Below are 24,131 nucleotides of genomic sequence, written 5' to 3'. Positions count from 1 at the left end.
GGCCTTTCTTGATTGATGAGTCAACTGAGCATAGTCCCAGCTTCTAGCTTAATTAACTGAGAAAAGGCAGAATTCAATCTATTAAATTTTAGAATTGGTCTACAATAGATTATAGCTAGAGTTTAGCTATTAGTGATGTCTTTTTATTAGCTGTGGAAGTCATAGTTGGCAAACCCGGCCAGTCGACTTGGGAATCGCCCGAGTCAACCCGGATCAGACACCAACTGGGTCACGATTCAGGACTGCCGATCCAACCCATTAAATAAATTTTTTTATCATGTATTTCATTATTTTAATGCATAATTCTTATATAAAGTCACTTGTTATGAAGAATCTAATATTGTTCAATGAAAAAGCTAATAATCATGTATAATTATATGTTTTTGCAAATTATCTATTGACATATTAGCTTGAAGTTTAGTTATTTCCATGTCTTATTCATGTGCTCACACTATAAAATTAGAGTCCTGACTCGTCCGAGTCACCGAGTCAACCCGCTGACTCGGTGACCCAGTAGGGGTCCGATCCTAGCCCGAGTCATGAGTTTGCCAACTATGTTGGAAGTTAGTTTCTCTTTTTACTTCAGCGAAGTGCGATTGAATCTGACTGCATTTTTGGTACATCTTGGCTCGAGTAAACTGCCTATCATGGAATGCACTTTTCTACATTTATGCTCCACTTTGTGCTTCTTTCAATTCTTAATGTAGTTTGTCCTCTTTACAAATGACAGGATACTATAGACATCCTCATCCTTATGTTGTGAACGATATTTTGAATCTTTGATAGGATGGAGCTAGATGAACAGGATGCTGTGATGATTGAGATAGAATTGGATCCTAATGTTAATAAAACTGGTGACATATGGCATATTTGTGTCAAGGTAGTTGCAATTTCATTAGATGTTCCTCTTGTACAATATTTCTTATTAGATACTTTGACAAATGGCAACGGTGCATTATAATACTATTATTTTTTTACAGTAACAATGCACTATGTCATGTCAATGTCGATTGTGAGTTGAGATCCTACTGGTTTAAGCCATGTCCGTCTGGCTGTAAACAAGCAACTTATATGGATGTGCAAAATAATAGTCTCTGGTTATTTTTGGAGTATTGAACATTGGTCAATTTATCTAATTGCAGACTTGAATGGGTGCATTCCTTTTATTAGTGCTTTCACTTTTGCTTGTTCTATTCAGCTTATTTTATTTTATGAATATAGGACTTGCCATGTGCTGGAGTTCTTTATGGCTACCGAGTTGATGGACCCAAAGGAAAGCAGCATGGCCATCGTTTTGACAGCAGTATTGTCCTCATAGATCCTTATGCAAAATTAGTTGATGGTCGCAGATTCTTTGGGGATTCTACAAACAAGATGTCTAAGTTTCTTGGGACATTTGATTTTGTATCTTTGCCATTTGACTGGGGAGCTGATTATAGGCCTCCAAGTATACCAGAGGTGTGTTAAAAATTTAAAAAATTAAACTAGGATGTACTTGTTTCTTATAAATTGGCATGGTTTTGTTGTTTCTTTGATGCTTTTGCAGAAGGACTTAGTTATCTATGAGATGAATGTTCGGGTATTTACTGCTGATGCATCTAGTGGGTTAGACTCGCACATACGTGGAAGCTACCTGGGTGTCATTGAAAAGGTATGCTATTTCCTTAACCTCCCCCCCCCCTCACACACACACACACACACACACAGTGGAGACTGTAATCCATGAATAATATTCCCAATCTGTTACTTGTTTTGATGCTGCTTTAGCCATATCTCTTAGGTCCTTAATTAACCGAATTTGATGAAAATGAATGTAATGCAACATGGTGTAAGTTCATCTAATGCAGTGAAGCCCAGGTGGTTGTTTGCTTCTTGCTGTTTTGGCATTTCAAATTGGCATGAAACCTCTTACTTATTTTACAAGATATTGTAAATCTTATGGATTATGAACATTAAAAATCGTGGATACCTCATACTGACTAGGATCACCATTGTTGAAGCTTGAAGAATTGGTTAAGTGAACTATTGTTGGGTTGGATTTGCATTCTCTTCATCTGTCCTTTCCCTGAAATGCAATTTTATTAACCTTTATTCTTTTTGTAGCGCTTTAATGTCATATAACATGTACAGATTCCACATCTTTTGGAGCTTGGTGTCAATGCAGTAGAGTTGCTACCAGTTTTTGAGTTTGATGAATTTGAGTTTCAGCGGCGCCCAAATCCTAGAGATCACATGGTAATTTGATGGCTTTCATACCTCTTATATTCAAATATATTGTTTTCTATGTTTTATACTCCAGGAGTAAATGAAATAGGATATTTACATTTGATAAGGTGTTCTCCCTTGAAAATTTGGTTTAATAGTTCCCAGTATAGAAAAGTCTATGTTTTCTTGTCCCTTTTCTTGTTTATGAGAATGTAAAGATAGTCATGTAGAAACCTGATAATGCCATTGATTTCTTTCAATTCATATCTGAAAGATAAATTCATGGGGCTATTCCACTATGAATTTCTTCTCTCCAATGAGCCGATATGCTAGCGGTGGTGGAGGCCCTTGTGCTGCAGCTACTGAGTTTAAGAAAATGGTGAAGGCCTTGCATAATGCTGGAATCGAGGTATTCTAGTGGCATAAGAATCATTTCATTGATCATCTATACTTGTTGAATTATTTGTGATGATATACAGAAAATGTCCACTACTTCAGGTTATTTTGGATGTGGTCTACAACCATACAAATGAAGGCGATGATGATTGCCCTTATACAACCTCGTTTCGTGGCATAGACAATAAGGTAAACTTGCCATGGTATTTACACGTATAATATTATGTAATTTTGTTGATATGATTCTTAAGTCTGACTGTTATGTTTTATAGCTTGAACTGTTTCCATTTTGCCGCTATTCTGATTTAAACCAATCAAAATCTTGATTAGGTGCAGGGAGTGCTAGGTGGTGAGTTACTGTTTTGCAGTTCTAGTACTTTGATTTCTCTCTTCTGTTACACACACTGCTCTTCTCCTTGAATCTGGAAATATGGGAAGGACAAGGATACATTTTTGGTCTTGCATTACTTATTTTCTTTATGGTGTATTTTGTGCATGTGATCTTTACGATGGAAAGAAAATTCAAATTTTCTAGGCTAACATGATAGACCCAGGGGGAAATTGAAGGTCAGGCACTGTCAACTTATACAATTTACTGGGGAAAAGCATGGAGGATGTCAAAAAAAGCTTCATGAGGGTTCATTACAGAAACTCATCTGCAATAATTGCTTATATTTGCAAGTCATTCAGGATGTGCAAAAACCCTACTTTGTAGGGCTGAGATGTCTTCCAATCTAAATCTAAGGCACGTAGTGTAAGATCGGTCTCACTTTGCTGCTTTTTTACCTCCTATAATGCTGTTTGCATGTGTCGGAAAGGAGACAGTACATGTTCACTGGTTACAATAAGATAATTGTTGTTGATGTTGAGTAGCTTGTCCTCTGATTATGGACTTAATGTGAGGGAAGCAAAACATGAAAACAATCACTGCCTTCGCAACTGCAAAGAAAGGTCAGTCAGGTAGAACGTCAAAACCTCGGTGGTAGCTCTAAAAGGAGGAAAAAGAGTTTTTCATAAACTCTCTCTGTAAAAACCTCTCCTAACTATTGCCCATTTATTCTGGAATAATTCTTTTAGGAGGAAAAATTCTACATATTTCTGCCAAATCCTTCCATTATTGAGTACGGTTGGTACCATTTCGATTCTTCCGAACAAGAGAGGTTTGATGCTTGGCAAGGGCTAGGACTAGATATCTTATCCAAACAATGGATAGCCACCTATGTCACATGGGTGCGGGTGCGGGTGCGACACGGGTGCGACGCAATTTCAAAAATTTTGGACACGGGGACACGGCTATATATATATATATATACAGTGTGTGCATATACGTGGATATTGTCCTCTAAAGTTTGGCACCAGCATGATTGTTTTTACAAACTTTGCAAATTGTACTTTTGCCCTTGCAGAAAGGGGGGTTGGGGGCTCCCCCCAGCGCGGGTTCCGCTGCGCGGTCAGCGGGGGGCGTAGGGGGGCAGCGCCACCCAGAAAAAATATTTTTTGGGCTTATGTTTGAGACTCATGCTATATATATATTTTAAAAAATATATAAAAAGATCATTTTTTTTTTGTTTTTTTGCCCTAAAAATGGACATTTTTTAACTCGGTCAATGTTGACCGAGTCCAAAACGAGGATGGACTCGGCCTCGATTCGTTGACCGGGTCCGACTCGTCGTTGACCGAGTTTGAGCCGTGTCCTAAGCCGCACCCGTGTCCACACCCGTGTCGGGGCATGTCGACTCGGGTGCGGCGCCTCCCTAGCCGAGTCCGTGTGACTTAGATAGCCACCTAGATGTCTCTAATGCAAGAGAAGGGGGTTATCCCTCAGGATAACCCTAGATCATTGGTATACTCAGAGGGGTATACTTAGGGACAATGTTGTAAATAGTGTATCGAGACCCGTATCACATGAGCCTTATATAAGGGTATATCGTACTGTATCATATCGATACATGAAAAAACTTGAAAAAATCACAAAAAATCTAAAAAATTACAAAAATTAGCGAAAAATCACCAAAAAAATAAAATAAAAAACAGAAAAAATAATAGATTGCAATAGAAAAAAAGAACATGAATATATGCATTATAACTAAACATAAACATGCACTAGTAAAACATTGGAATCTTGGATACGATACTGCAAACACTCCTAACAAATATTTGACACAAGTAACAAATCACAGGCATGAATGGTTGATATCAAAGTTATATATTACATAACAAAATAAAAGAAGCATCCTAATCTATCAATCATAATGAAAACGATATTCAAATGATGAATCTTTTTCTTTTGAGTTGTCTTCTCCTCCTCCTTTATCCATATTCATCTCTGGGTCAACATAATCATTGTCATCATCCACATGAGCCTCTATCTCACCTCCAACTGCCTTCAATCCTCGTCATCATCTAAGACACCGGGCTCTTCTTCTACCCACTCATCTAATATATCGAGTTTGTCAATATTGATGTGATCGTAGTTTCTCCTCTTGCGTCTTTTCGATTCCTTTTGTATTTGTTTGCAATATTCAAATATTAATTAGATACAAGTTGTATTAAAATGGATTCACTAACATATATCTTAAATTTTTAATGTTACCTTTAGTTTAAATCTCATGTTGTAGGTGACAAATACCAGATCATTTAATCTAGAGTGCTCCAATCTATTCATTTTTTTTGTGTGGATGCCCTCAAAATGTCACGAAATGACACGAAACCTGAGACACAAGAAACTAACCATAACAACATAGATAAGATCCAAATGCATTATAAACATGCATTTGACTAGATACAATATGTAAAACCCGAAAAAAAGTATATAACTTGGATTCGGGTCGGATCCGGACCCGACCCGAACCCAATGGACGCACCGCCTCCCTCGTGCCTTCTAAAGACAGCGAGGCAGGAGAGGGGTTACGAAATCCCTTCCCCTCTTTGATCTCTCGTCTCTCTCTCTCTCCCGACCGACCCCCCCCCCCCCCCCCCCCGCTGATCTTGCATTCGATGAGCACGACCACTGGCATCCCACCACCGACGACCCTCCTCCCCCTGGCGACCTCTCGGTACAACCGTTTCCCCTCGTTCTTCTTCTCATTTTCCCTCTGCCGCCTCCTCTTCCTCTTTTCTTTTCTTCTCCCTTCCGTCGACATACAGAGGCAAAAGCTCCTTCCTGTCGGTCTTTTATCGCAAGGAAGGGCCGTTCGACATGGGCTTTAGCCCCTATCAGTTTGCCGACAGGTCGGCAGGGGTAAAACCTCTGCCGCTTGTGAGAAGGGTTCCGGCAGGGGGTTTTGGGGCCCTTGTTTGCCCTTTTGTCTTCACCAGGGAGGGTTGAGACCCCTCCCTGTCTCCTTTTTCACAGGGAGGGTCGAGCCCCTCCATGTTCCCCTATTTAGGTGCGCAGGGGAGGGTCTGACCCTCCCTGCCTCTGTCTATCGTAGGGAGGGGCTCGAGCCCTCTCTGCCTTCGATCTTCGCAGGGGAGGGCTCTACCCTCCCTGTCTTCGTAGTACGCAGGATGGGTCGAGCTCCCTCCTTTCTCCCTCTCATTTCAGGGAGGGGTCGAGCCCCCTCCCTGCTCCCTGCGGCCAAGGGAGGGGTCGAACCCCCTACCTGCACCACCTTTAGCAGGGGAGGGGCCCAGCCTTCTCCCTGCTCCCTGTTACAGTAGAGGAGGGGTCGAGCTCATATGTCTAAACAAGTAAGCAGTTTATGCCACAAAAACCAACATTCATATATATGAGCATTGAAATAGTTATCCAACAACCATAACTGAGCAAGCAAAGCATCATGTGCAACATTAATAAGCAAGTGAATGTGTATTGCAACAGTTATAACAATAACCTGTACAACTCTCATATAATTCTTCAACTACTTTATATCTACACATTTCTCAATTTTATATCGTCACAAGCTCAGAATATACAGCATGTTAAAAAACATAAACACAATACCTCAAGTATTTTCACTCACTGTACTACCTAATTTCACTAAATTGTGTTTAAATTATCTTACCCCGCGGATACGCAGAGGCACAGGTGACCATCTCAGAAGAGAACGTTCGGGGGTATATTATTCAAGAGTATTTTATTAACCCGAACATTCTAACTGAGACTGAATCCACAAGGGAGCGACCAATAGCCGAGAGAATCTCCCAAGGGCTCAACTCGAAACAGGATGCAAACCTAACTTCTGCAGAAGACATGGAACTACCACCTAGGACACATAGGTAGTCCTGGTCCCTAACTCCGAGGACGGGGACCAACGAGCCGCTTCACGCTCGAAACACAACACAAGTCCTCGAAGTTTTGTACCACCTACCCTCTTCAAGGTAAGTCTCAGAAACTTGTTTCATTGTTTAGTTATTGTTCCGAAGTTCAGGGCATTTCCCCACTTTCTCTTACTACCTTAGCAGTTGATCACAACCTTAGTAATTTTACCAATGTTTATAAAACAGGCTCAATCATTTATAGTATTGATTTCATAAACCACTTAAAATGTTTTAATGCCTTTAAACAAGTCAAGCACCCAATATTTACACTTAAGTTTTCATCATTTGATTGCCATAGCACAAACTAATAGTCTAAGTAACCGCATCGGGTAATCCCTTCATATTGCCCCTTTAGGCAAAGCACATTTCTATATGTCACTAAGTGCATCTTCGTATATTTGACACTAACATAACATTCTCATTCCTCAAACACCGATAATGTGTTGAATACAAGCAATTCACCTCACACATTTTCTGACAAGAAGCAGTGCAGTTTAAGCACGTGGTATTTCATGCAAATCAGTCACAGTATTAGAGAAAAGTGCAACTTAAGGAACTCTATAAAGTCCAACCCATAACAGGGTATAACACATTGAACCGCACATGTTGTTTATATGAATAAAAATGAATTGGCTAGAGAATATAGAGCAATACATTTAAGGGAAGCAAACACAATAAAGAAACCGCATACCTCAAGTTAAATAAAATCTAAACATAAACAATTTGCATAATCTAGAGTGCAACATATAAGTAGGATATCTTTTCCTTTTTCCCCTGCGTGACTAACCCAAGGTGTCCCAACTAGATAGTTTTTTTTTAAAGAAAATAACAAATCAGCTATCATGAGATTTGGGTTACATTTTTTTTTCCAGACAAACGTCCAATATAAATTGCAATTAGTCAGAAAGTACAAAAAATGCATCGATATAATTTAAAAGAACATGACAATTCATGCACAGAGAGGCAATATATACGATTGACAGTCCTAGCTGAAATCAAGCATGAACAGAACAACTACATCCTAAATATAATCTATATAACCTTGCAAGCTGTAATGTGAAACGATATACTCTTTAAACGTGTTCATTATAATGTTAGATAAGCTGTAGGGATCACCCACGAAATTCTGTGCTTATAAACAAAAATGGAATTTGATACAGTATGTACAGCGTTTAGTAATTCTGGAATCCGAAACAGGCATCAAGAACTCGGGTTTGTTTATGAAGTCAAAGAAATTAAATATGAGATATGCTGTATGGGTCACCCAAGAATTTCTGTGTTTATAAACAGAAATTCTGTTCTCAACAGAAAAATCAAAATCTTATAAACAGAAATTCTGTTCTCACAGAAAAATCAAATCTACAATAACCCACGAACTCTGGCTTATAAAACAAGAATGGAAATCTGAGACAGCATACACAGATTTAAATTAATCTAGAATCCGACGCCATCAACAAGAACCCCGGTTTATTCAAGAAGTTATAAAAATTAAATGAATCTATGTTAGGTGGTTCATATTGAATGGAAATCATCAACCGATAGAATCAAGACACCCTGCTTCACATATTAATTAGAATCCAATGCAATAGGTTAAAAGAAATCAATCTAACCAACATCATACACGATAAAAAACCATTACCCTTAAGAGAAAAACAAAACCATTCCGAAACCCAGCGAAATAAAAACATATACGATCAAGAAACTCCATGTTTTCCAGAAAATAAAACAAACCAGGAAAGAAGTGACCCCCAAACTGTTTTGATTTTCAAGATTTAAGGTTTATCAAGAAAACCCCCAAATCGATTTGATTTGGGGATTTACGGTTTATCAAGAAAACCCCCAAATCGATTTGATTTGGGGGATTTATGGTTTAAGAAGAAAACCCCCAAATCGATTTGATTTGGGAATTTAGGTTTTATGATTAGGCACGTAAACCTCTGCCCTTCCCAAGGCTATCGTAAGCCTTACCGGTAACCCCAGCCACGGTGTTGGATTTTCAGACAACCAAGAAAGAATTGGAATCTCGTTCATGCGAAAATAATTGGGATTTCACTTGACCGACCCAACCCCAACCCGATTCAGTCCACAACCCACAAGATCAGAGACAGAATCCTACCTGTTTTTCGGCGATTGAAGAAGGAGATGGTTGACGCCTGAAGATGCACAAGGATGGTCGCCGCCGACAGAATCCGCAGGCGTTAACGACAGAGGTTGGCCGGCGCTGTCGACGTTGATGGCTTTCAGCAGGTGAACAGGATCACCGACGGCGAGGAGAAGGGGCTCCAGCGAGGTGGGAGGGAAGAGTCGAGAGGGAGGCGAGCGAGGTGGGTTAGGCGAGGTCCTCTCCTCCCTGTTTCGTTTCTGTTTTTTTTTTCTTTACAAGAATCGTGCCACGCACGATTCTTATACACAATGTTTATAAATATTGAACCGGGTCCGGATACGGGTCCTGCGACCCGCGGTGCCGCTGTACCGGATCCACTCTAACGTGGATCCGGGTAACGGATCTCGAACCCAAAATGCATAAAATTTTGGGTTATTACATCCTACTCCCCTAAAAAGAATTTCGTCCTCGAAATTGCCTATAATAGTTTTCCTCGAAAAGATTAGGGTACTTCTCCCGTATATTAGCTTCAGGCTTCCACATGCGTTCATCGATGCCATAATGTTGCCATCTCACCTTGACAAAAGAAATGGCCTTTGATCGTAAGACCCGCTCGCTTCGATCTAATATTTTTACAGGATTTTCTTCCAAATTCTCAAATGGTCACATGTATCTAGGCTTAACTCTCCCCCTAAAAAGAATTTCCCCCCCAAAATTCCATGGCAGGATTCTCGTAGAGATCGTAGTCTGAGGGAATTGGAATCGACAAAGATGCACGTACATGTGCGAGCTCATAACATATATTCCAACATATAAGGATCAAGACAAAACACAATGTGTTTCTATGAGAAGTTTGGAGCTAAAAGTCGGTCTAAACAAAATTCATACTTGATTTCTTTGATAGCAAAATCCGTACTAAATCACATCGTTGTTTGTTGTTCTCGGTATTTCTAAGTTTCCTTGTCCTGAATAACCTCCACGTATTCATATTTCTCAAAATGGCCTCATCTTTTCATAGAAGACCCCACTATAACCTCAATTCAAGGTCTAGAATCTCTCACTAAGTGACCCTTATATTCACAAACGACACAACCATGTCATTATATCAAGCTTTAAAATCAATAATGATCAGATTATGTTACAACTAAAAGCCAAATCTATTGATTCATAACAAACTATCTCCATCAATCTTAGAGAATCCTCACAGTTTACACTGACCCTTTATTAACTAAGGATTAACAAGATTTGCGTCTGGTCACCAGGTCTGGAAAATGTACAATCTCACACGGAATTACCGCTCTAGAGAGTATACCTGGTCTTGGACAATACACTTCCTCACAGCTAATCCTCCGCAGAAAAGGATCCTCAACATGTGCCAAAATTAGTGATACATACAAATACCCGCTTTCAAAATTTCATATCACGTGTCATTTCAATCATATCATATGAAAGCATATGATCCTATATATCATAACATTGCATCTTTCAAATCTAACCTTCAAAATACGTCATTTCTACGTAGTTCGAGTTATACATACAGGAATCAAATCATATATATGTCTAAGACACGCAGATCATTTCATGTGCACTGATAATTTTGACATCATATCATATTCGATGACTTCGATGTGAAACACACACACATATCTACTAAGAAATTTAGTCGGATATTTGTGATACACACATCGATCATGCTACACAAGTATAATAGATTCCTTCAGACAATCATAATACAATCATCTATAATGAAACTATGTAGGCGTGAAATCACCTATATGCTAATATGAGTATAATTATCAAAAGTACCAGTAACACGACCAATAACAAAACAAAATAAATTTATACTTACAGAGCGCTTGCAGGGTGTGGCACGACCGAGATCTTTGATTTAGTGTTCCAATGCTTTGATACCATTTGTAACGCCCAAAATTTTTAACCCAGATTTATGTGGATTTTTTTTTTATATAACAGCAGAAAGAATAACCAACATAGGGTTAAGCATTTCAGAAAATTACTTTTGAGAGAAAACTCAACACATGCCTTTTATTTCCTTATGATATGAATATTTAACTTATCATCAACCCAAGGAATCACTGGAACAGTAAATCAACAATCGTGATCCAATGCCTCATCCTGCAACCGCTCATAAGTCTACTCGTTTACCTGAAAAATGGTAAAAATTATAGGAATTAGACTACCATGTCTAAGTAGGAAAACTGTAACTCTAAATGCAGGTATATCATGAATCAAGCATGTGATGTGGGTGTCAAAGGTGCTTCTCGACATATGTCTAAACAAGTAAGCAGTTTATGCCACAAAAACCAACATTCATATACATGAGCATGTAAATAGTTATCCAACAACCATAACTGAGCAAGTAAAGCATCGTGTGCAACATTAATAAGCAAGTGAATGTGTATTGCAACAGTTATAACAATAACCTGTACAACTCTCAGATAATTCTTCAACTACTTTATATCTACACATTTCCCAATTTTATATCGTCACAAGCTCAGAATATACAACATGTTAAAGAACATAAACACAATACCTCAAGTATTTTCACTCACTATGATACCTAATTTCACTAAATTGTGTTTAAATTATCTTACCCCGCGGGTACGCACGGGCACAGGTGACCATCTCAGAAGAGAACGTTCAGGGGGTATATTATTCAAGAGTATTTTATTAACCCGAACATTGTAACTGAGACTGAATCCACAAGGGAGCGACCAATAGCCGAGAGAATCTCCCAAGGGCTCAACTCGAAACAGGATGCATCCCTAACTTCTGCAGAAGACATGGAACTACCACCTAGGACACATAGGTAGTCCTAGTCCCTAACTCCGAGGGCGGGGACCAACGAGCCGCTTCACGCTCGAAACACAACACAAGTCCTCAAAGTTTTGTACCACCTACCCTCTTTAAGGTAAGTCTCAGAAACTTGTTTCATTGTTTAGTTATTGTTCCGAAGTTCAGGGCATTTCCCCACTTTCTCTTACTACCTTAGCAGTTGATCACAACCTTAGTAATTTTACCAATGTTTATAAAACAGGCTCAATCATTTATAGTATTGATTTCATAAACCACTTAAAATGTTTTAATGCCTTTAAACCAGTCAAGCACCCAATATTTACACTTAAGTTTTCATCATTTGATTACCATAGCACAAACTAATAGTCTAAGTAATCGCATCGGGTAATCCCTTCATATTGCCCCTTTAGGCAAAGCACATTTCTATATGTCACTAAGTGCATCTTCGTATATTTGACACTAACATAACATTCTCATTCCTCAAACACCGATAATGTGCTGAATACAAGCAATTCACCTCACACATTTTCTGACAAGAAGCAGTGCAGTTTAAGCACGTGGTATTTCATGCAAATCAGTCACAGTATTAGAGAAAAGTGCAACTTAAGGAACTCTATAAAGTCCAACCCATAACAGGGTATAACACATTGAACCGCACATGTTGTTTATATGAATAAAAATGAATTGGCTAGAGAATATAGAGCAATACATTTAAGGGAAGCAAACACAATAAAGAAACCGCATACCTCAAGTTAAATAAAATCTAAACATAAACAATTTGCATAATCTAGAGTGCAACATATAAGTAGGATATCTTTTCCTTTTTCCCCTGCGTGACTAACCCAAGGTGTCCCAACTAGATAGTTTTTTTTTTAAAGAAAATAACAAATCAGCTATCATGAGATTTGGGTTACATTTTTTTTTCCAGACAAACGTCCAATATAAATTGCAATTAGTCAGAAAGTACAAAAAATGCATCGATATAATTTAAAAGAACATGACAATTCATGCACAGAGAGGCAATATATACGATTGACAGTCCTAGCTGAAATCAAGCATGAACAGAACAACTACATCCTAAATATAATCTATATAACCTTGCAAGCTGTAATGTGAAACGATATACTCTTTAAACGTGTTCATTATAATGTTAGATAAGCTGTAGGGATCACCCACGAAATTCTGTGCTTATAAACAAAAATGGAATTTGATACAGTATGTACAGCGTTTAGTAATTCTGGAATCCGAAACAGGCATCAAGAACTCGGGTTTGTTTATGAAGTCAAAGAAATTAAATATGAGATATGCTGTATGGGTCACCCAAGAATTTCTGTGTTTATAAACAGAAATTCTGTTCTCAACAGAAAAATCAAAATCTTATAAACAGAAATTCTGTTCTCACAGAAAAATCAAAATCTACAATAACCCACGAACTCTGGCTTATAAAACAAGAATGGAAATCTGAGACAACATACACAGATTTAAATTAATCTAGAATCCGACGCCATCAACAAGAACCCAGGTTTATTCAAGAGGTTACAGAAATTAAATGAATCTATGTTAGGTGGTTCATATTGAATGGAAATCATCAACCGATAGAATCAAGACACCCTGCTTCACATATTAATTAGAATCCAATGCAATAGGTTAAAAGAAATCAATCTAACCAACATCATACACGATAAAAAAACCATTACCCTTAAGAGAAAAACAAAACCATTCCGAAACCCAGTGAAATAAAAACATATACGATCAAGAAACTCCATGTTTTCCAGAGAATAAAACAAATCAGAAAAGAAGTGACCCCCAAACTGTTCTGATTATCAAGATTTAGGGTTTATCAAGAAAACCCCCAAATCGATTTGATTTCGGGATTTACGGTTTATCAAGAAAACCCCCAAATCGATTTGATTTGGGGGATTTATGGTTTAAGAAGAAAACCCCCAAATCGATTTGATTTGGGAATGTAGGTTTTATGATTAGGCACGTAAACCTCTGCCCTTCCCAAGGCTATCGTAAGCCTTACCGGTAACCCCAGCCACGGTGTTGGATTTTCAGACAACCAAGAAAGAATTGGAATCTCGTTCATGCGAAAATAATTGGGATTTCCCTTGACCGACCCAACCCCAACCCGATCCAGTCCACACCCCACAAGATCAGAGACAGAATCCTACCTGTTTTTCGGCGATTGAAGAAGGAGATGGTTGACGCCTCAAGATGCACAAGGATGGTCGCCGGCGACAGAAGCCGTAGGCGTTAACGACAGAGGTTGGCCGGCGCTGTCGACGTTGATGGCTTTCAGCAGGTGAACAGGATCACCGACGGCGAGGAGAAGGGGCTCCAGCGAGGTGGGAGGGAAGAGTCGAGAGGGAGGCGAGCGAGGTGGGTTAGGCGAGGTCCTCTCCTCCCTGTTTCGTTTCTGGTTTTTTTTTTCTTTACAAGAATTTGCCAGGCACGATTCTTATACACAATGTTTATAAATATCGAACCGGGTCTGGGTACGGGTCCTGCGACCCACGGTGCCGCTGTACCGGATCCACTCTAACGTGGATCCGGGTCGATTCTCGGATGCTGGATCCACAAGAAACGTGGATCCGGGTCTGAAGTGGATGGTGGATCTATTTGGGTCCAACGTGGGTCCAAACCCAACTCATCCACATCTTTTTAGTTATAATCTTTTGGATCTGGGTAATGGATCTCGAACCCAAAATGCATAAAATTTTGGGTTATTACATCCTCCCTGCTCCCTGTTACGGTAGGGGAGGGGGTCGAGCCCCTCCCTGCACCCCTGTTGTTCACGGGCGGGGTCGATCCCCCTCCTTGCTCCCTCTTCTCTGGCGTCAGGCAAGGTCTTCGCCTCCTGCTTGTTTGCGTGTTCGACAGGTAGGGGTCAAGCCTCTGCCTCTTTGCGTATTCGGCAGGCAGGGGCAAAGCCTCCTGCCTCCCCCTTTGTGCTAACAGGTTGGGGCTTCGCCCCTGCCTCTTTGCTCTTCCGGCAGGCAGGGTGAAGCCCCTGCCTCCCTTGTTGACTTCATCAGGCAGGGGTGCAGTCCCCTGCCTCCTCGTAGTTTGTTGACAGCAGGGGCTCACAGCCCCTTCCCCTGCTTCTTGCGCTTATAGCAGGTGTGCAAGGGCACGATGCCCCTGCTTCCTTCACGCCAGGACAGCGGCAGTGCCCCTGACCTTCTATTTTTGGTATTAGCTTGCTAAGATCGTCGCTTTTACAGCTCGTACGACGGATCCCGCTCGCGCTCCACGACTCGAGCCGTCAATCATTTACCCCCACAGGCACCAGCAAGCTTGCAGCTCCCAAGGTAGGTGAAGATTGCACAGAGGACTTGGACAATTGAATTGAGTTCAATTAACTTAAAAGGACAATTAAATAAATATATATGCATATATATATATATATATTTATATTTATACGAGTACGCATTTAACTCAAGGACGCAGTTTTGCGATCCTTGTCCTTTACTTTCTGTCATGTCTTTACTTTGCCATCGCGCTTTGCGCCCAGGCTCCTGTTTTTGCAAATGTTTCGTTACTGCCTTGCCATTGCAGATGACACTAAGGTTTTCGCCCATTGCATGTGCTGTAAAGGCATCCTTGTGGAGGATGCAAAGGCATTTACTGCTCTCTCTTCCTTGCGACAACAGTTGACTCGAGAGCTTAGCTATACATCCTCGTCTAAGGAGAGGGATACCTAGCAAGGATTCTGACTCTTTGAGTAAGCAGTTATGCATAGTAGACTTGAGATTTTAGGGAGCTGCGCAAAAGCATCAAAGACTGCCCAAATCGAAGTATTTGGAAGGATGTGATTGGCTGGTTCTGTTCGTCTGTTCGACATATCTCAGGTAACCCCAAATTGGGGCTCGAGCGAACTTCTTAGCGGGGGTTCTGTTGAGAAACCCGTATCCCATCTATCGAGGCCGATATCGAGTCATACGAGGCATGTAGATACCCCGATAGCGGATAAGATTCTTGAAAATCGCATGCCAAATGTTGGCACAAGCTGTTGGCTATTTCAAAAGATAAAGAATGTCAAAAGTAAAGTTTGAGAAACATTACATCTTTGTGAAATACTTTTGTTGAGGCTCCTATTGAGGAACTATACTCCTTTCATCCTAGAGTACTTGTAGTCGTACACTACACGCTAGTACTGCGATGATCGGATGAGACGGTCGTGCGACTTCGAACAGTGCTAAATGCACAATGTTGTAAACGCATAAAAATGAGATCGCCTTCACTCGTAAGATGTTCATTTGGTCAAAAGACCAGAGCATATAGAATGAGTCATCAGTTAATTTACCCCTGACGCACTCATTCGCCCTTGTGTTTCTGTCAAGGAAGAGGATGAATCAGTACAAAACTCCAATGAACAGGTTGTTAACAATCACCCCACGGGCAATGATCCGGCCTCCCCAGTCATTGGAGTTAGGGGAAGGGACTACCAGACATTATCGTAGGTGGTAGATTCCATGGACTTCTGCAGAAGCTGGATGCATCCGTTGCCAAGTACCTGCCTTTGGGGAATCCTCTCTCGGCTAAAGCCGTCCCCTTAGGAGCGGACTCAACTAGCTATTCGGGTTATTGAAAATACATAGAATAACAAACGCTCGAACTAATCTCAGTTGTTTTTACGATTTGCCTGCGCGTACCCGCAGGCCAGTAATATCGAAACATAAAGTCTGTTCACACTGGTTGATGGGTCATGAGACTTGCTTGTTGCGTGGTAGTTCACAACTTACGATCGAATGAATCGTCATGCTGCGTTTGACAGTTGCACTGCTTGCTTGCTTTGAACTGCTTACCTGCTTGAATTGCTTACTTGTTTTGAACGACTTACCTGTTTAACTGCATATCTGCTTTAAACTGCTTAACATGCTGAATTAAATGTACTTAATTCAGTTTCTTGTAGTCTCTCTTGTGCACCTACTAGTTTTTTGCGAAACTAATCCATTCTATGGGTACAAGTGATGATTAGGTAACCACGGGAGATGACGCGATGACAATATGACTTCAAGATTTTCTCTTCCTGCTCTTAACTCGCGTCCTGGACGTTTTTGGGTTTTGTAACGGATTTTCGTTGGGATATCCGAATTTTGTACTATTTGGGAACTTCTTTTAATGAAAGTGGCTTTTCCAAGTGTTTTGCAAGTAACATGGATTGTGAGTTTTGGTTCTTTTAGTTAACGTGCTCAAAGTTGTCAGCTTGCCTTTCTAAATTCAACAAAAGAATTATCTTCCGCTGATTTCATAAACAAACTCTGAAAGGAATGAGATTTTCTTCTAGTCTCTTGCTTATTTTCTGAAAGGTTCGCAAGTTTGAAATTTTGGCGCGTTACACAATAAGCCATGTAACTAACTATAAGAGAATAAACAAGATATAAAAAGTTAAATATTTTATTGATGTGAAATAAACACAAAAAATATACAAGAAAAACCTCACTACAACACTCATGCACACACACACTCAATATACATCCATCCTCTCTCACTTAAACACACGCACAAACACACACTCTTTATATAAGAGAGAGAGGGAGAAAAATAGAGTTGACTAGCCTAATAGCTTGTTGGAGGGAGGTCCTCCAACTAGCGGTTAGGCATAGTCCTAATGGCTAGCTGGTCAAAACAGTTTGACCAAAAGAAAAATAAAAACAAAATACAAGAAAACAAATATTAGTAATTAAATAACGACTAAAAAAACAAAAATGTAAATGAAAATTTTCATTCTACCCTTACAAGTATACATTGAGTATACCTACTCAAAGGCTGAATACCTAATAGGTATACCAAGGATATACCTAAAAAATAAAACGAATACAAAGAATTACACATACAAAGAAAGTACCAATAAGTATACTAAATATACCTCGGTGAATACAACACAAAGATACATTTATCTTAACACAAAAAAACTTCAATTTCTCTCTCTCATCCACTTACATTGCATCCGTGATTCAATATACACTGTGCAAACCTAGTTAATGAGGGAGGATCTCCACCAAACCTATTCCACCATTGATCTAAACCAACAAAAGAAAATTATATCATGAGAAAAATCCTTGCAAAACAAAAATACATAATTAAATATAATAACATTGAATTTCAAATTCATACTTGGCCGCAATGAGCTATGCAATTGGATTGCGTTCCTTCGTCCAAAGTCCCCATCGTTTTGTTCATGCTTGGTTAACTCCAAATGAATTTGTTTATGGAGATTGATCTATATTAAGTTTCTTAATGGAGTTCAGAACGCCTGTTTGTACTTCCCTATCATATACAAATGTGGGGAGAATTTGATGGCAGGATTGAAGAGGGAACAACATGAATGTCTTGTGCAGCTGGTGAGCCTATCTCTTATTAATCACGTTCCAAACTGGCATATAATACTTTTTCTTGTTGCTAAAATGTTCTTTAATATGTTATTTTCCTTATCCATATCATCATACAAGTAGGGCATAGCTGGAGCCTCGTCACTGTCCACTCTCTCAACACTTTCACGAGTAGCAGTGTCATCCTAAAAAACATATTACACCTTTTTCGGAACTCCATGGATAAGACTTTCTTCACTATGCCAACCCCAATAGGTTTCTGTGCAATCTTCATTGCAAACCATTCATTTGAAGCAAACATTTGCTTTAATTCATTTTGATGGATGACAAGGTTATGTACAGTCAAAACATTCATAGCAAATCTTGTCAATGTAGGGCGTATCAACTTGGCTCCCTTGGTAAACCTCCTCATCAAGTTTAGGATAACCGAATGATTATAAATGAATTTTATTACTTTTTTGCACATCTCAATGCACTCAGAAATGCTCTCCATCTCGCCAATATCTTCAAGCATGAGATCAATGCAATGCGATGTGTGCACGAACACCAAATAAAGCATTTATATTTCTCTCGCAACATTAATCCATCAGCTTTAAAATTTGTTGCATTATCAGTAATGAATTAGACCACATTTTCAGGCTTAACATCCTCTACCACATCTTTAAAAATCACAAGCAACTCCTCTGCCGTCTTTTGTCTATTACACATATCAACGGATTTAAAAAACATAACACATTTAGGACAAGAAACAAAAAAAATTACCAGATTTCGCTGTTGCATGTCCATCCACCCATCCGCCATGATTGTCCAACCCGTAGTCTTATAAGACTCTCTGAACTCACCACACTTCTGCTTCACTTCTACAACAACTTGCTTCAAAATCCTGCCCCTCAATGCATGATAGGAGGGCATCTTGTAACCAACTTTTATGTTGGCTATTGCATCAGCCGTATCTTGAAAATGTTACGAGTTTGCAGCGTAGAGTGGTTTGCAAAGTCTCATAAAAAGAGCGCCCAACTACTAGATTTGCCTGCTGAATCATTTGCTTGGAGACCAAGGTAAAACATATATTTGGTTGGGCTCCAAGGGTCGTCCCAAGTGAGAAATAGGTACAAATCCCATGTCTTGGACTCGAAAATCCCTTATCTACTCCCCTCCTTTCCGTACTACTACCACCAGGTCTACCACGAGATGGTGCACATTTAGTACCATTGCTGCCTGTCCCCACCTCTGCACCTTCACCCTTCTGCTGCTGTAAAAACTCCAACTCAGTTGTTCTGTGGAAAATGATTGGCATCCTGTTAAAATCAATGAGTATCAAGAGGAAGGAAAAACAATTTGAGAAATTATCATACATTTCGGGAACAAGATAGCTAGAAATGAAGGGAGAATTCCTACTCAAACTTTTATATGCAGGAGTCACTGTGGTAGATGCAAAGATCACTTATCTAGTGGCTGTCAGCAGTTCAACATTGTGAACAGGTCTGATAAGACCACAGAAAACACTTGTTCATTGCCTGGGCCAACCTTGACTTGCTTGGGCTAGCTGGCTGAGTGTGCCCATGGCTAGGGATTTAATAGTGACTAAGAGGGGTTAATCTTCTTTTCTCAACCTCTTCTCTCGTTTGGAACCAAGCCAAAGGTCGTTGGCATGCATGAAGGTGGAGAATCGGATGATCAATGTGAACATCTACATTTGACATTATCTGCCTTAGTGTTTCTCTCTCAGCTGTGCTTTTCTGTTGATAGGAAACAAATTGCAGTACCAGTTAATCTTTGTTGAGTGTTAAAATTGTACATGAACATATATGGTGTATATAGATGTATCTATATGTATACGTACTTATGTATGTATATGTATTATATACGTATATTCACATATGTATAATTGTATATATATAGATATTATTTTTTGTTTCTTTATTTATTTTTTCTTTTTGTATTTTCTGTTTTTTTGTTGGTCAACACATGGGTTGACTATTCGTTGGAGCTAGTCCAACGGCTATGTGAGGAGCCTTTTGGCTTGTATAAATATTTTGTGCTTGTCCATTTTGGCTTTTGGTGGACATCTTGTATGTATTTGAAGGTTATTGTTACTTGACATCGAGTGCTAGGGTATGGAAGATTGCATCTCATCATGGCTTTTGGCTGCTCAAGCATGCAGAACTGGCATCTCATCATGGATTGTTGCTACTTGATAGACTGACTGCCAACCATGAAATGGGGGATCTTGATTTAACGAGGGGTCTTGATAATGGTTGGGACTCTTTACTATGGTAGGCTTCTTGAGGGACAGTCCATTGTCCCTAATTTCAATTGGGTTCTGGTAGCCTCAGATCTGCGTCAGGATAGGGCTGGTCTTCGCTTCAGTATCCTGACATATAACTCGCCTGTTTTGGTCAACAAGGGAGCTGTCATCAAGGAGGTGGTTGTCCAATTTTGCCCCTTTTGAAACAGTGTGTTACTTTCAACGTCTTTTACAGTACCAAGTCTTTTCATTTTGCCCCCTTTCTTTTCAAATCCCCTTCCTACCTTTCTGTGTCCAAAAATAACCTGGACTCACTTTTGTGGATGTGTTTGCAAACAGGTAAGTTTTCTGTTCACTCCTGTTATACCTCCCTCATGCCTGCTGGAAATGGTTTGTTCCCAGCAAAATCAATTTGGGTGTGAAGGCTGAATCCAAGGTCGAGACTTGTTGCATTGTTGGTCTTTCTGAATGCAGTCCTCACTGTTAAGAAAGTCGTATATAAGGGTGTATCTGTTATCATTTTATGTTTTATACCTGTGTGTAAAATATCTCTTTATCAGGGGGCTCTTTGTAATTTGTTCTCTATATATATATTATATATATAACATAAGACGTGAATGGGTTTTTACGTCTTCCCTTTTTGCTGCTCATGACTTCTCTCTTCATTTATTTCCTCTCTCTAATATCCACTGCAGGTTGAAGTACTCCAGGGAATGAATTTTCACTCACCCATTGTGATCTGAAGTTTAAGGGATTTCATCTGCAAGATGTTTCTTTCTCTGTTTAGTGCAGAGGACTGTAACCGTGTATTTGCAGAATGCCCTTTTTTCACTATGTTGCTTAACCTAGCCTGGTCAGATTGGGAGTTACTGGAACATGCAAAATAACAGTTAGAGATCTTATTTTGGCCTCTTGGGCATTTATTTGGAGTGGTTGGCTGTTTCAATGTTGGTGGTTGATATGGAAGGAAAATACCCAGGTTTTTGAGGGATCATCAGGGCCACTAGTAGCTCATAGACTTAAGGGAAGACACCTGGGGCAGTGATAACATTGTCTGGATTGGCTCTATCTGTAGTGCATGTATAATGTTCTATGTTTGGTGCTTTTTCTTTGTGTGACTCCTTGTCACTTTCTTCTTTTTGTTTGAAAATGCATTTTGTTACGTTTTTTTTAATAAAAGTCTTTTTATCATAAGAGCAGTCTACTTCTCTATACATTGTTCCAAGATTTGAATTCCTGGAAATGTGAACGATTATAAGTGACACTCTATGCCTGGGTTTTGACATGAGGATTATGTGCACAAACAAAGCATAACTCATAGAGCCCATAGAAATACTAAAATGATCCTCATATATGACCTGCATAAGCAATACAACAAACAACAACAACAACTACGCCTTCATCCCAAAACAATTGGGGTCAGCGATATGAACCAAAAAAGAAATTCATTTTGGGTCTTCCACATGAATCCTTTTCCTCCAATCATTTCTATCCAACGCCATGTTCTTGGTGAGGTTCAAAGCATTCATATCCTTTCCTATCATCTCCATCCAAGTCTTCCTAGGCCTACCCCGACCTCTTTTAACTAATATATTTTCCCATTTCTCTAACCTTCTAACTGGAGCATCATTAGGCCTTCGCCGAATATGTCCAAACCACCGTAAACGATTCTCTCGCATCTTATTTTCAATGGGTGCAACACCTACCTTCTTACGTATCTCTTCGTTCCGAATCTTATCTTTTATTGTATTTCCACACATCCATCTAAGCATCCGCATCTCAGCTACACTCATTTTTTGAATATGATGTCTCTTGGCAGCCCAACATTCTGTACCATATAGTAAAGCGGGTCTAATAGTCGTCCTATAAAACTTTCCTTTCAACCGCAATGGCATTCTACGATCGCACAGCACTCCAGTAGCACTTTTCCATTTCATCCACCCAACCTTTATCCTATGATTTACATCTCCATCAATTTCTCCATACTTTTGAATGATGGATCCCAAATATTTGAAATAATCATTCACCGGTATATCTTGCTCACCAAGCTTCACTACACTCCCATCACTACTTCGTTGCTTACTAAACCGACATTCCATATATTCAGTCTTACTCTTACTCAACTTAAAACCTCTAGCTTCCAATGTCTGTCTCCATAATTCTAACTTAGCATTAACCCCAGCTCTAGACTCATCAATCAAAACAATATCATCAGCAAACAACATACACCACGGTACATTTTCTTGAATTGATCTCGTAAGCTCATCCATCACTATCGCAAATAGGAAAGGGCTTAAAGCAGATCCTTGATGTAACCCAACCGTTATCGGAAAATTGGTTGTCACCCCTCCACAAGTGCGGACATTGGTTACTACTCCTTCATACATATCTTTAATTATACTAATGTACTTGAGAGAAACACCTTTCTTCATCATTGTCCACCAGAGAACGTCCCTAGGTACTCTATCGTATGCCTTCTCTAAATCAATAAAAACCATATGCAAATCTTTGTTCCTCTCTCTATATCTTTCAATAAGTTGTCTAAGAAGATGTATAGCTTCCATAGTTGATCTTCCAGGCATAAAACCAAATTGATTCTCCGATATCATGACAACCTTCCTCAACCTAGACTCAATCACCCTCTCCCAAAGTTTCATAGTATGACTCATGAGTTTTATACCACGATAGTTTGTGCAATCTTGTATATCACCCTTATTCTTATATAAAGGCACCAAAGTACTCTTCCTCCACTCATTAGGCATCTTATTTGTTCGCCAAATCAAGTTAAAAAGATTTGTCAACCATTCTAAACCTTTCTCTCCCAAGCATTTCCAAGCCTCGATAGGTATACCATCTGAGCCAACTGCCCTTCTTGATTTCATTTTCTTCAAAGCCTCTGCAATTTCTTTCTTTTGAATCTTGCGCATGAAGTCACGATTTATCTCATGAAAAGGAATGGAGAAGTCTTCAAGATCTTGAGCATGACTATCATTAAATAGCTTATCAAAATAATCTTTCCATCTCTCCTTAATCTCCTCATCTTTGACTAAAACCCTTTGCGTTTCATCTTTGATACATCTAACCATACCCAAATCCTTCGATTTCCTATCTCTCATCTTTGCAAGCCTATAAATATCCTTCTCGCCTTCTTTGGTATCCAACTTGTCATAAACCTCCTTATATACCTTAGCCCTCGCGTTTCGAACAACTTTTTTAGCTTCCTTCTTTGCTATCATATACTTCTCCAAATTCTCACTATCACGACTCTTACTTAGATTTCTATAACACTCTCTTTTAACCTTAATAGCTAATTTGACATCCTCGTTCCACCATGATGTATCCTTACCTAGTGGTGCACCGCCTTTAGACTCACCCAATACCTCCTTAGCTACTTTTCTCATACCACCCGCTATCTTATTCCACATTGATTCTGAATCCTCCTCGAGACACCAATCAACTTCCTTAACTACCTGCTCTACAAACATTCCTTGTTTAGCTCCTTTCAGTGCCCACCACTTAATTCTAGGATCTATCCTATGTCTATCCCTTTTGCGGCATTGTCTAATTCTAAGATCTAAAATTAAGACTCTATGTTGTGTAGCTACACTTTCTCCTGGTATAACCTTATAATCGATGCAACAACCCCTATCTCTCTTTCTAAGTAGGAAAAAATCTATCTGACTCGTATTAACCCCACTTTTAAATGTTACTAGGTGAGACTCCCTCTTCCTAAACCAAGTGTTTGCTAAGATCATATCATAGG

The 24,131-nt window shown here is 39.5% G+C and overlaps 1 protein-coding gene across 2 annotated transcripts in view; it reads left to right on the top strand.

Annotated features, from left to right (window-relative positions):
• Nucleotides 1-24,131, top strand: part of ISA3 (isoamylase 3) — a 121,453-nt gene that overhangs the window by 6,330 nt on the left and 90,992 nt on the right. Inside the window, exons 5-10 of one of the 2 annotated variants that reach the window (XM_089988013.1) lie at nt 787-880; nt 1,222-1,458; nt 1,547-1,651; nt 2,131-2,235; nt 2,480-2,614; nt 2,704-2,790. In XM_089988013.1, the coding sequence (XP_089844139.1) occupies nt 787-880; nt 1,222-1,458; nt 1,547-1,651; nt 2,131-2,235; nt 2,480-2,614; nt 2,704-2,790 (763 nt within the window). Of the gene's footprint in view, nt 1-730; nt 881-1,221; nt 1,459-1,546; nt 1,652-2,130; nt 2,236-2,479; nt 2,615-2,703; nt 2,791-24,131 lie in introns of both variants that reach the window. The other variant, XM_089988014.1, reaches the window with a different exon arrangement.

Source organism: Nuphar pumila, chromosome 14 (assembly GCF_984573655.1).
Source record: "Nuphar pumila chromosome 14, dmNupPumi1.hap1.1, whole genome shotgun sequence".
In the NCBI taxonomy this organism is placed as follows: Eukaryota; Viridiplantae; Streptophyta; class Magnoliopsida; order Nymphaeales; family Nymphaeaceae; genus Nuphar; species Nuphar pumila.
Note: the sequence above shows the minus strand (reverse complement) of the source record. Positions and strands in the feature narration are given on the sequence as shown.